The sequence below is a fragment of the Parasteatoda tepidariorum genome, chromosome 3 (genome assembly GCF_043381705.1).
Source record: "Parasteatoda tepidariorum isolate YZ-2023 chromosome 3, CAS_Ptep_4.0, whole genome shotgun sequence".
Lineage (NCBI taxonomy): Eukaryota > Metazoa > Arthropoda > Arachnida > Araneae > Theridiidae > Parasteatoda > Parasteatoda tepidariorum.
The window spans coordinates 27,546,642-27,559,417 of record NC_092206.1 but is presented as its reverse complement, the minus strand read 5'-3'; the positions used below and the strand labels follow the sequence as shown (position 1 = coordinate 27,559,417).

The 12,776-nt window shown below is 25.0% G+C and overlaps 1 protein-coding gene across 4 annotated transcripts in view; it reads left to right on the top strand.

Moving 5' to 3' along the window:
* LOC107443903 (lethal(2) giant larvae protein homolog 1) overlaps positions 1 to 12,776 on the top strand; it is a 32,465-nt gene that overhangs the window by 16,726 nt on the left and 2,963 nt on the right. For 2 of the 4 annotated variants that reach the window (XM_043041781.2, XM_071178420.1), the window contains exons 17-25: positions 233 to 405; positions 1,336 to 1,452; positions 2,571 to 2,737; positions 4,451 to 4,556; positions 5,664 to 5,784; positions 7,390 to 7,587; positions 8,862 to 8,942; positions 9,724 to 9,782; positions 9,869 to 9,942. In XM_043041781.2, coding sequence (XP_042897715.1) covers positions 233 to 405; positions 1,336 to 1,452; positions 2,571 to 2,737; positions 4,451 to 4,556; positions 5,664 to 5,784; positions 7,390 to 7,587; positions 8,862 to 8,942; positions 9,724 to 9,782; positions 9,869 to 9,942 — 1,096 coding nt within the window. The remainder of the gene's footprint in view (positions 1 to 232; positions 406 to 1,335; positions 1,453 to 2,570; positions 2,738 to 4,450; positions 4,557 to 5,663; positions 5,785 to 7,389; positions 7,588 to 8,861; positions 8,943 to 9,723; positions 9,783 to 9,868; positions 9,943 to 12,776) is intronic. The other 2 variants (XM_071178421.1, XM_071178422.1) reach the window with 2 other exon arrangements.

The window sequence follows — 12,776 nt, the reverse complement described above, 5'->3', positions numbered from 1 at the left end:
AAACTATTTTGCAGTTGTTTGTTTCAATCTTATATTATTTGGACCCATTTCTAATTGGTTATGGGGGGGACATCTACTGAAAATTACTGTAATAGAATGAAAAAAATACTGATTTGTTTAGCAAAATTCATTTTGATAATTTTGCAGATCGAATTAATTATTTAATAGTTGTCTTTCCAGTGGAAAAAATCATTCGCCAATACTTATATGTATAACCTGAATTATATTCCAGTTCGAGGGAAAACAGCATGAAGCGAGAAAGTTTCACTGCCAGTCCTGATCCAACTTTAGCCAGTTCCACTTCAGCTGAACTCCGTGCCTTTGATGGGGATAGTGAATCTCATGTTGATGATGTGATCAATTCCGTTCAATGTTTATATTTTGCACAAAGTTTTATTATTAACAGTAAGTTTATGCAAATATTTTATAAATAATTTAGCCTAGAATCTATTTTATATTATAAGATTAAGCACTTTTTAACATTAAAAATCAAGTACATAGTAATTAACATAGTTATTTATTACATAAATTATTTTATTTTTTGTAAACACATTGAAATCATTATGTAGATCATAGGGGTTCTACTTAATATTTTGGTTCAGTTAAAATTAATAGATCATGGTTTTTTTCATTTACCTTTTTAATTATTTTGATTTTATTTTTTGCTTTTTTTTCTAATGCTGAACCTTTTAATGATTTGTTGAACTTAATTCAAAATACATAAAACATTCATAGCTAAAAATTTTTTGTTGGATCAAAATGTTTAAAAGTATTTCCTTTTTGATATAATTGTAAGGTGTAGATAATTAGGTTTATATAATAAGTGTACATAATCATTTAAACTTTGTAAAGCTATTAAAAACTGTAATGTCATTGCAGTTTATTCTCCAATTAATTATATTTTATAATTTTATAATTGGTTTGTATTATCAGCTCAAGTATTATCAGCTCAAGTTTGTATTATCAGCTTGGTTTGTATTATCAGCTAATTTTATAATTGGTTTGTATTATCAGTAAAAAGCTTATAGTTTTTTTTTTTTTTTTTTTTTTTTTTTTTTTTTTTTTTTTTTTTTTTTGAATTTGAAATTAGTCAAAGAAATTCACCCATTAAGTAATAATCACTACATAGATTTTTAATAGTCATTAGTTAGTTATCATGCTTTTTCCATAGAATTTTACAATCAAATAAGTTTCGATGATTCATATTATTATTATAATTATTTATATTTTTAAATCATTGTTATTTATTACAGCTTTATAACCAAATCTTACATATATTTTTACTATTTGAGTATGTTTTGTAATCTTTTAAACTAAAATAATTTTCTTCCTTAGATGTGATTACTACTCCTACTTTATGGGTTGGTACAAGTTGTGGCTGCATTTATATATATACAATTACAATGCCTGCCAGTGACTGTCGTACGTCTGATGCAATCACATGCCAGTTAGGTAAAAGTTATTTTAATTTTATTATGAAATAGTGAATTTTTTTTTTTTTTGAAATAAAAGTTTTATTATTTCATTAATGTTCATTTGCAATTTTAATGAAAATAAATTTAACGGAAGTTTTTATATACAAATGTTTAAAATGCTTTTTTTTAGATTTCCCATATTAAATTAATGGCCTCTTCAGTTTTATGTTGCAATTTTTTCTTATTTTAAAAATATGTTTTATTAATCTATTATTTTTATGCTATGATATGCTATCAAATAAATTATATCAAGAAATATGTTTTTTGAAATGTATTTATATTAATACAGTTTAGTTAAAATTACAAACATTTTAATTCTTTCAGTTTAATTATAACTTCATGCTAAATTACAAAATTCTATTTAGATGGGAAATTTTAACTTTTTAATTCTTTCACAATGGTGTCAACGTAACAAGCTCTGTAATAATTTAAGAAATATATTCGGGCAATAGTTTCACCAAAAATTCTTTTATCTGAATGAGCATTCATTCTCTTCTATTAGTCATATTGCATAATTTATGTTCGTATTTAAAATTGTTCTGTTTGAAAATTATATTGACTTAACGTTATGAAGCAGTTTCACTTTGTAATTTTTTATAGATATTATAGAATGCATACGCTATTGTAAAACACATCAAACAGGTTTGTCTATACATATTTAAAATAATTTTATTATGGTTTGCATAAAAATTTTCTTGTTTCCTCATGTTTGGCTCATTTTGCATTTTTATTTCCTATTATTTTATTCCTACATTTTTATTTCCTTATAAAAAATTTTCTGAAGAATTGCTGCCAAATTTAGAACAACTCCTAAATTATAGCTAATTTTTATTTTTTTAAAAATTCTTCATCTTTTTTTTAAATTAAAGTTAAAAAAATTATATTAAAAACTATTAAAAAATTGTTTGCCAAAATAAAATAATTTTTTAAATTTTTTTTCGATCAATATTGATAGGTTGGCAATATTAAGTTTTTCCTAAGTTCCTAAGTTTTTTTTACAAATTAGGACATCACTTAATAATTTTAATTAGGACATCATGTGATTCTGTTTTTGATTGTAAATGTATTTTGTTCTTACAAGTGTTATTTTTGCAGGTAAAGAAGTACAGTTAAAACATCAAGCTCCAATTTTGGGTATACACATTGTTGATCATAGAGGATATCCACTACCTGATCCACTTGATGTTCAGTGTCAAAGATTAAAACCAGCTGATCTTTGTGGAAGTCATAGGGTTGTAGTTTGTACAGAAGAGCAAATTAAAGTGAGTTCAGTTTCAATATTCTTTTCTATTTGTTCTATTTGAAACTTTTTCAAATTTACTGCTGTACAATAGATTTATATACAATAGATTTCAAGAAAGTAGCTTAAAAACAGTTTCCTTTTATTTGTTAATATTATCAATGCTGAAATACAATTTAAGATAATAAATAAAAAAAAATTGTTTTTGCAACTTGCAATATCAAAGTGCCTAATATGTAAAAAATTCTCACTCACTTATGGTGATTTTCTATTGCATGGCAGAATACTCATTGCTATATGAGAAAGTGTTTCAAAAATGACATTCATTACCTGATAGAAAACTTCATACACTTTAAAAATGTGCAAAATTGAAATGGCAGGCAACATGTTTCAAGCTCATCAGAAATAGACGCCCATTTTCAAGACTTGTCAAACGTGAATGTAATGAAACAAAAATGATATGAAAAAAAAAACTTAAAGTTGCCAACGAATATAAAGCTAAGAAGCAAAAACAAGAAAAACCTGTTGATGCGCCTGAAACACGTCGACTGTCATTTCAATTTTGTATATTTTTGAAGCATATGAAATTTTCTATCAGGTAATGTCTTACCACTTCAGTTTCTAAAGATTATTTATTTAGTTATATTCATTGCTGCAAAACGTAAAAGAAAGTTTCAGCTTTTGAAAAGCTCCTCATGGTCCTATCCAGAGTATTTAAACGGCTTTTTCTGTAAGCTATATTTCACAAATTAATTGAACTCCTAACTCAAACAAATCGTTACAATTGATTTTAAATTTAAACTGTATATTTCAATTTACATCCTTTACACTGAATTATTGCATTTTTTTTAAAAATCAATATTCTGGAGATTTATTTTAGAATTATTTTAAAAACATTCGTCATCCTTGTGAAATATCAAAAAAATCTTATGTACTGCTGCTATTTACATACATTATCGATAATAATTTTTTTTCCTCATTCTAATTTAAAAACTGTTATTTTGGTTTGTTTGTGCATCTTTCAGAAAGAAATTTTGTATCGAAAAATAGCTAGTGCCATTTTGTTTTAAAATTGCTTTTGAAAAATTGATATTTATACTTTGTCTTGTTGTATTATAAATTGCTATTTTTTGAATTTTTTACTTTTATTTCTAAATGTTTGACTTAAATTTCGTTACAATAAGACATAATAATAATAAAAATGCGAAAAAAACCTTGTGTGGGCCGTAAACATGTTTAGAAATTTTTAGTATCTTTAATATATATGAGCCTTATTCAAACATAAACTTTATTCAATTGCCAAATATTCTGTAATAAGTTAATTTAAAAAGTTCTTGTTTTTGAACAATTTGTCAACAATTTTACATAATTGTATAAGTCAACAATAATATAACAAATTGTATAACTCAATAATTTTGTATAATTTTTATACATGAAAAAATTATTAAGTTTTTTAAACTTTATATTTAAAATCAATATTTTAGAATTAAAAGTCAAAAAACAAATCTCTTAAATCAATTTCTGTTTATATGCTACTGTTATCTTTTACAAGGAAAAATAACAAGATAAAAGTCAATTTTTAGTTTGATTGTTAAAATATTATATTAAATTATTTGGTGGAAAGAATTTAAAAATGCATGTCTTAAAATGTCTGATAAATTTTTACTGCTTAATGTAGAAAATTTTTATATTTGTTATTGGTTCTAGAACTTTATTTTGATCTTTTGAACTTTAGGTTTTCACTTTACCAAGCATGAAAACGTTTTGTAAGAATAAAATTTCCATGATAGAGGGCTACCATATATGTAAAGTTGGATTCTGTAGTTTTCCTAATCGAACTGGTGAGAATCAGTTATTCTCTTTTTATGTATTCAATTCAAATAATTACTTAATTTTCCGTCATATTGATATTTTTTTACTCTGCTTTGTATGATATTAAATTATAAAACATGCTATATACTTGTTTGTTATTAATTTCATGTGAAATTATTTGGTTAATAATAATATATATTCCATCGCTGGTTTTTTGCTCTCATGTATAATGGATAATGATTTAAGTACTAACAGTCAAATCCAGAGAAAATCAAATACAATTTTATAGAAACTCAAAAATTTCAAAGTAATCTATATTTTCCTTAATGAATTTCCTTGGAAACAATGTATTAAAAATACTAATATTACAAAATAGACTATTTATTAACCAAAGTGAAAACTAGGAGCAATTCTTTTTCTCTCATAATCAAGAGTAATCGTTTTCTCTCTGAATCGAATGTTTTCTCCAAAAGTATGCAACCTTCTTAGAATTCAAATACTTTTACCCTTCTAAATGATAAGTTTCAAACATGAAAAGGGTTGTTTTTTTTAAATAAAGGACTAATCACTTGGAAGGGACCATCCTGAAAAGATTAGAAACTTACATCAACTCATTCATGCCTATGAAGTAAAAATGCACATGCTTTTCAAAGGAGGGATTTCTATTTCAGAAAGGGCTTATCAGATTGATGAGATAAGAACTGACCATAGTTAGAGGAAAATAAGGGTGGTAGAGTTGTTCTAAGAATTTAAAGGGGGAAAGTAAACAAGTTTCTATAAATTACTTGAACCATATGCAACTTCCTTGAGAAGGAGGACTTTTTGCTATTTACAATGTTTGCACACATTTTATTTTTATTCTTAAACAAAATGAGTGGTTAGAAATGTAAAAAATTTTCTATTTAAGAAAAACTTAACATCATTTCAGAAGTTAATTATGGAATAAAAAAAAGCTGATTTTGATAGCTTTGATTTTAAAAAGTTAAATGTACATTTTACTGTTTATTTTATCTTTCAGATCCAAAAACATATGAGTGTTGTGTCAGAAGTTAATTATGGAATAAAAAAAAGCTGATTTTGATAGCTTTGATTTTAAAAAGTTAAATGTACATTTTACTGTTTATTTTATCTTTCAGATCCAAAAACATATGAGTGTTGTGTTCTTACTCTTTCACGATCCAGTGGGATAACATTGTACAGTACTCCCGAGTTAAAAAAATTTATTTCCTTCAATTACTGTTCCTTAGAAGACAACGAGTAAGCATTTGCCTATAAGCTTCAGTGTTCTTTTAGTTTTTTAAAATTTCATTTATATTAAACTACTTGTAAATTTTTTATTTTGTCAATGACTTATATAAATATATGTTATGCTAAGCATAATGCTTGGTTATTATTTATAAAAATGAAGTTAAGCTTATAATATATGTTACGAATGTAATTTATAATTAAGTATTAATTTTGGTAAAAAGAAATCATTGTTGAGCTGATAATTAAAGATTAAGTTTGTAAGTAAAATCCAATGACTTGCCGTACATCCTGGTATGTTAGTCAACTTTTCAAGTCAAGAAGTGGGACATTCATTGATTTTTAATAATTGCTACATTATAAACAATGAAATAGATATAAATTTCCCTGCATAAATTGATCCCTTTAAAAATTTATTTTATACTGTTATGCACAATTTTTAATTTTCACTTATCATATTTTCTTAACATATAAAAGTTTTTTTTAAAAAATATAAAAGCAATACTTCTTTAATTTACGATTTGAAAAAAAAAATAAAAATTGGAAAAGTATTATAAAATAACATATAATTAAAACTTTTAAAGCATATTATAAAAGCTACAAATGTAAAATTTCCAGAACATCATCTGTGTCAGATTCAGTAATGTTAGCAGTGTGCTTATACAGATTCCAGTCTGCAGTGGATTCAACTTTATCCTCACCCGTTGAGTCCCATAAAAATTTTTCTTCGTCCCTATCCAAATAATTCAAAATTGTCCACTTTTTCAAAGATGTCACAATAACATTTGAATTTGCATGCTTACTACTACTTGCCACATGCCTACTATCATTTGACACATGGGGTCTATTGGAGCAGAGCAAGTAATTTTTGATTTCGTCTGAGTTTTGTCTCTTTCCATCAACAGATTCGTTCTTAGATGATCTAAAGGTTTTCTAATTTTCGAAATTTTCCTAGTTGGTTTATTCAGTGGTCGATTTGCACCTACAACATACCAGAAATTTGCTATCTATAATCAAAAATGGGGAATCAACTTATACACCAGATCAACTTATACAATGGGTCAACTTATACACCAGGATGTACAGTAATTGTTATAATCTGGATAAGAGCTGAGTGATAAATTGTATTGATGTATTATAAAATATTGAATTTTTTAAAATTTATAACAGTAACAATTTAAAAAAATATATTCTCGGGATATATCATGAATATGATGGTTATGAGCAGTGATAAATATCAAATAGGATAATGACTCCTGATGATTTATCACAAAATTAAAAGCTCTGATTCAGTTCATAAGCAGTGTATCAAAGTTAAAAATGAAGAAATTCTATATTGTTAATGTTTACAATTACTCATAATCAACACCGTATCTATTTTTGTCACAAATTTGCATTTCAATTTTTTAAAATTGTACTAATTTTAAATCTTATTATAAATAGCTTTACTTAAACTTTTTTCCTAAATAATTATAGTTCTGTTTTATTATTTGTATTTTTTATTACTGTGATATGAATTATCTTAATAAAAAAACTTAGGCATATTATTAATAAATTTTATAGATTTCTTATCACCATTGACATTTTAAGTTTGTAGCAACAATATATTTATTTTAGATATTTACACAAGGCATACCTATTGAATAGCGGTCTACTAGTATGTTTGAATTCTATGTCTGAGTTTGAAATAGTTTCCCTTTCTGCTTCAATCATTGCAAAACCAGTTTGTAAAATTGAACTTCCAGAAGGTGCCAGAAAACCCTTTAGACCTCTAGAGAGCATTGTTTTGGAAATGCAGAACATAGCACCTCAAAGGTAAAACTTTTTTCCTTTCTAATTACATTCTTTCCAGAGTTGTATTTTATTTTGAAAAAATTATTTATAATTCTCCATTGTGATCCTTTTCATGAAAATGCTGTTTAAGCATAATATCTTGAATTGATCTTTGTTATCTTTAGTCTATATGGTTAATATGAGTAGATGTGCTGATTAAAATAATATTCCGGATTTTATACTCTTTGGAAAACATTTATGTTTAGTGTGTTTGATAGTTGAAAATGTTGATAACTACTTTGAGTAATGCAAATGTCAACAGATGTTTTAACTATTGAAAATGTTGATAGATGTTATAAACATTGAGAATGTTAAAAGATGTTTTATGTATTGAAAATGTTAGTAGATGTTTTGAATATTAAAAATGTTAGTAGATGTTTTGATTATTAAAAATGTTAATAGATCTTTTGACTGTTGAAAATGTTATAAATGTTTTAAATATTAAAAATTTTAAAAGATACCTAGAAAGCCAAGCTAGAAGTTTTCAAAATGTGTAATTTGTTATATGTCAGTTATGATTACTCACTGATTTTATCAAAAAATCTATTGTTATAGAATTTCAAGTTCTAAAATGAATTGCTTATTTGCTTATGTATTAAACTGCATTTAGATTAAGGCAAAAAACTCTTGAAACTTTAACCTTTTAAGCATTATCACTCTGCCCAAAATTGGATGAAATTGATAGAAATAGAATGACCTATAAATAATCTTAATAATCCCAAGAAATTGAAGTGGAAAACATACTTGATACTGTAAGAACTTTACTTAAAAAATTATTTATGTTCAAGTGCTCAAAAAAAGGCACTCATTCTCAAGACTGGTCTGATGGGAATGATGTTTTTCTAGTTTTTCTCTCCTTACTTTGTTTTTCATTGTCAACTTTTCATTTCCTGTTTAGTTTTTCTCTTTTATGTCTGGCGAGTGTTTGAGAACTGGCCCCTATTTTTGAGTGCTAGAAGCATGTTCATTTTGCCCTCCTTCATTTTAGGCCCTCTTTGTAAGTAAATTTTTTACATTATTATGTATGTTTTGCTTAGCGTTCAAAAAAAAAAAGCGGAACTACTACTCAAAAGGTTAAAATTGATGCAAAACCTCTGGTCTGTATGTGTTTTCTACAAGTAGAAATAATATAGAAATGTAAAATTGGTTTAAACTTCTTTTTTATTTGCACAACTTAGTAGTTTTTTTAATATATTTTTGAAACAATTAATTATTAATGTGAACATTTCCCTTATTTTCTTTAAATTTCTTTTCAGTTATCATAACAATACTAATAATACAAATAATATCGAACCATCAAGTGAAGTGAATAGTTATGGCAATGTAGAACAAGCTAGGTAAAAATAAACTTTTTATAAATTTTTGTTTTAAAGATAATTAAAGTTTATATTCTTTTGTTATTTTACATTATAATGTTGACTAGCTATTTTGTGTAGAAAATATGTTAAAAATGACTGCAGGAATTATACTACTTAAAAGCTATTTCTTTAATACTAACATAGTCTATTAATATAAATTGAATTACTCTACTAATACAATTGAAAAATAAACTTATTGCAATATATATCACAACAATGCTTATAGTTAGATTTATGATGTAAAATCAAAATTTTCTCTCCAAAAATTACTGCTTTCTGCTTAAACAACTAAGAAAGAACATCTTTTTCATTTTGTCAATATATTTTCTTAAAACTAATGAGTACATACTACCTCATTAGACTTATCCAAATATTTTAAAAGTTCTATTCATTATATCCTGTATGGTTTTACCTTTTACAGTAAACACAACACAACTTTAGGTATAGGTACTTCAGTTATTTTTCAAATTTTTCATTTTTTTCAAACATTATAGAATATGTTTGATTTTTTGACTGTAAGTTTTTAATACCATTTAAGTTTAGCGAATTTTCGCTGATTCTGGCTCTTGTTCTTAAATTGTACATTCAATATTTTTATCTGTTACAGTCTGAATATATTTACTTATTCTATTACATGCTTCTATATATTTAGTTTAACTATTTTATTTTATATATAGTTGATTATAGCACTACACATTTTATATTCTAAAAATTGAAATAATAGTTATCTAATACAGCATGGCTAATATTTATTTTTTAGACGTTTGTCAAATACATCAAGTTTAAGAAATAATGATCAAAATGATACAACTGATGCAGGTATGATTCATACGTATTAAAACCTATAACTTACGGAGAAATAAACTTTGCAAAAGAACTTATGAAAACTGTTCAATACTTTTCAGAAAATTTAAGTAACAGAAATCGAGAGCTACAAAATCAAAATGGTGGCTCAAGTGAAACTGTCTCGCAACAGCAGGTATATAGCATATAAATTATGTATTCATTTTCCTAATTTAACATTGTATTTTGCAAAGTTTTGTAGAAAGTTTAGCGCTGTCCAGTTTTCTGACTTAAGTATCTACTTTTCATCTTTTAATTTTTATTTTTTAGCCCTAAAAAATTTTCTCGAATTTTAAAAATTTACTGATTTTTGAATTTAGTTCGAAAGAAGCAAAATTGGTGTTTATCTGTTGAATATATACGGTTTTTAGTCCTCCTGATGCAGTTTATGGAATTGTCTTGAAAATTTGTGAATTAATTAAGTTTCAAACATACAAAACTGGCTTTTAATGTTAGTTTTTAGTCCTTTTTTAGAGTAGTTTCTATGATGGGTGCATATAGTATTCTTAGCACTTAAGCTAAGAATTTCATATCTATTTTGCAGTTTAGTACTTAAAATCTATGAATTTGAATAGAATTATACAAGTTTAAATTAATAAAATAATGAAAAACAACTAACCATCAAATAGCTCAGTTAAGGGCAGTTCTCAAAAGGTGAGAACATAATACAGATTTAGACATTAATTTTGCAGAGTTTAAATTTAATTCACAGTATAGGTTTTAGAATAAACTCCATTTAATAAAATAATGAAACACCACTAACTACCAAATAGCTCAGTTAAACACAGTTCTCAAAAGGTTAGAGCATAAAACAGATTTAAACTTTAAGCTCTGAAATTAAGTTTACATTTAATTTAGAGTAAAAGTTTTAGAGTAAATAAATAATTCTGTCTAGCTGCAGGAATTAACATAAACTATTGCATAAGCTTTTAAAAAATATTTTTTTCATACAAAAAGACCAATTTTGAACATTCATGATGTAAACTGAACCTTGGAACACCAAATTTTTTCTTAATCATGTCTATATGTTTACAAATAAAAATAATAGTATAAATATTAAATAGGATGGTTACTTGATAATATTCTTAACACATGGCAGTAATAGATAAGTTATTTACTTTGTGAAAGATTTTTAGGAAACGCAATTTAGTGTTTAGACGCATGGCAGAAAAATAATGTACAAAACCAAGATATTATTTTTACAAAAGATTGATTAAAGTGAGCACTTTAAAATTATTTATCCTCCCTTGAAATTAATTCTTTAGAAGTTTTATTGCGTATCATATGCAAGGCCAGTAGTTTTTCTTATAATTTTAATAAGATATGCCCTAAAATTCAATGAAAAAAGTTATCATAGTATAATTTTATTTAAATAGAAATATATTTTATTTAAATGGAAATATATTGGAAATATACCAATTATTTAAATAGATATATATATCTTGATTTAAATAGAAAAGTATATTGAATAAGTAGTGAATAATCAGTGTATATACCATTAATAACAGCTGCTAGAAATGTTATTGTTTTCACCATATGATAAGTGCCCTTTACCTTTCAAATTAATTTTTCTTCTAAATAGGTTTTGCATATTTGAGTATTCTAGAAAATTGTTTCTGAATTCAATAAATAAACAGTATAATGGCTTTATCAATTTGCATTCGACGCACATATTAAATTACTGTTTGATTAATTTATTATCACTTTGAAAAGAACTTTTCTTGTCAATTAATTTTAGACTCATTCTAATATATTTTCTTTGTTGCCTTTTTTTAATATGAATAAACAATTTAAATCTAAATGAGACACAAATTCATAAAGTGTTCATCTGGCACTAGAATAATTATACTTAACATTCAATAATTTATTTATATCATAAGACTTTAGAACAATTTTGTACAAATGTACATTTGAGACATCTGTTGTGATTAAAATGAAAATAATTTTTTATTCTTTTTTTCCTTTAAAGTTTTGCTTTACAGATGTACTTTTAAAGTTATATTCAATCATATTATTAACATTAAGGGTACCTAACTTTTACTTGCTGTACTGGCTAAGCTATTAAGACCACATTTTTGGATTGTGGTCACCCTTTTTTCATGTTTTGAAGATAAGGTTAAAAATCTAAATCTGTAGAGTAAGAGTGTGTTTATATAGAGAAAGTATGTTTTTGTGCCTTATTTCATAACTTAAATATAAGATACAATTAGTTATTTGGCATATTTTGTGCAACCCTCTGAACTATTAAGATTATTACTTAGTGCATGAATAAGCGTTTATTGGAACAAAATTTATTTAAGCAAATGCTTTTTTGTTTTGCTCTTCTAAACCAGAAAAAAAGGTTTAAGTTTGCTGTGCACCATGAGCAAAAAGTTAAAAGAAGTTTTTTCATCATTTTATTCATTTATTTAAAAATTAATTATAAAACTCATTGGTTTAATTCTTATAATTATCTATCACAAAACCATGTAGAAACAATTAAAAATTAATAGTAGCTTGATTACTTAAAATTGACCAATTTATTATATCCTTCAAATTCCTTAACGCTTCTTTGGTAGCATTTCTATGTTGTAGTTTGAACTTCATCAAATTTAAATATCTTAATATCTAAGGCATTGTTTTATATTTTACATGTCTTTCTTTAGGATTAACACAATATGAAAGGTAATAATTTTTTCTGTTTACAATATTTGTTAAATTTTGGAAACCAAATTTCTTCAAACGCAATATCAATGATATATTCAAGTTTCCTTTTACAGAGATAAATAAAACTATCAAATTCTGCATTTAGATTACTCATTATTTGTCATGTAATTAATAAATTTTCCTTTTATTTGTCATGCAATGAAGAGAATATTGCCTTTTATTTTATATTCCTGTGTATATGTTTTTTCTTCTTCTTTGGTTTTTGAATTCCTTTACAAGAAATATTACATATCTATTGTTGAATTGACATTACTCCAATGAAGG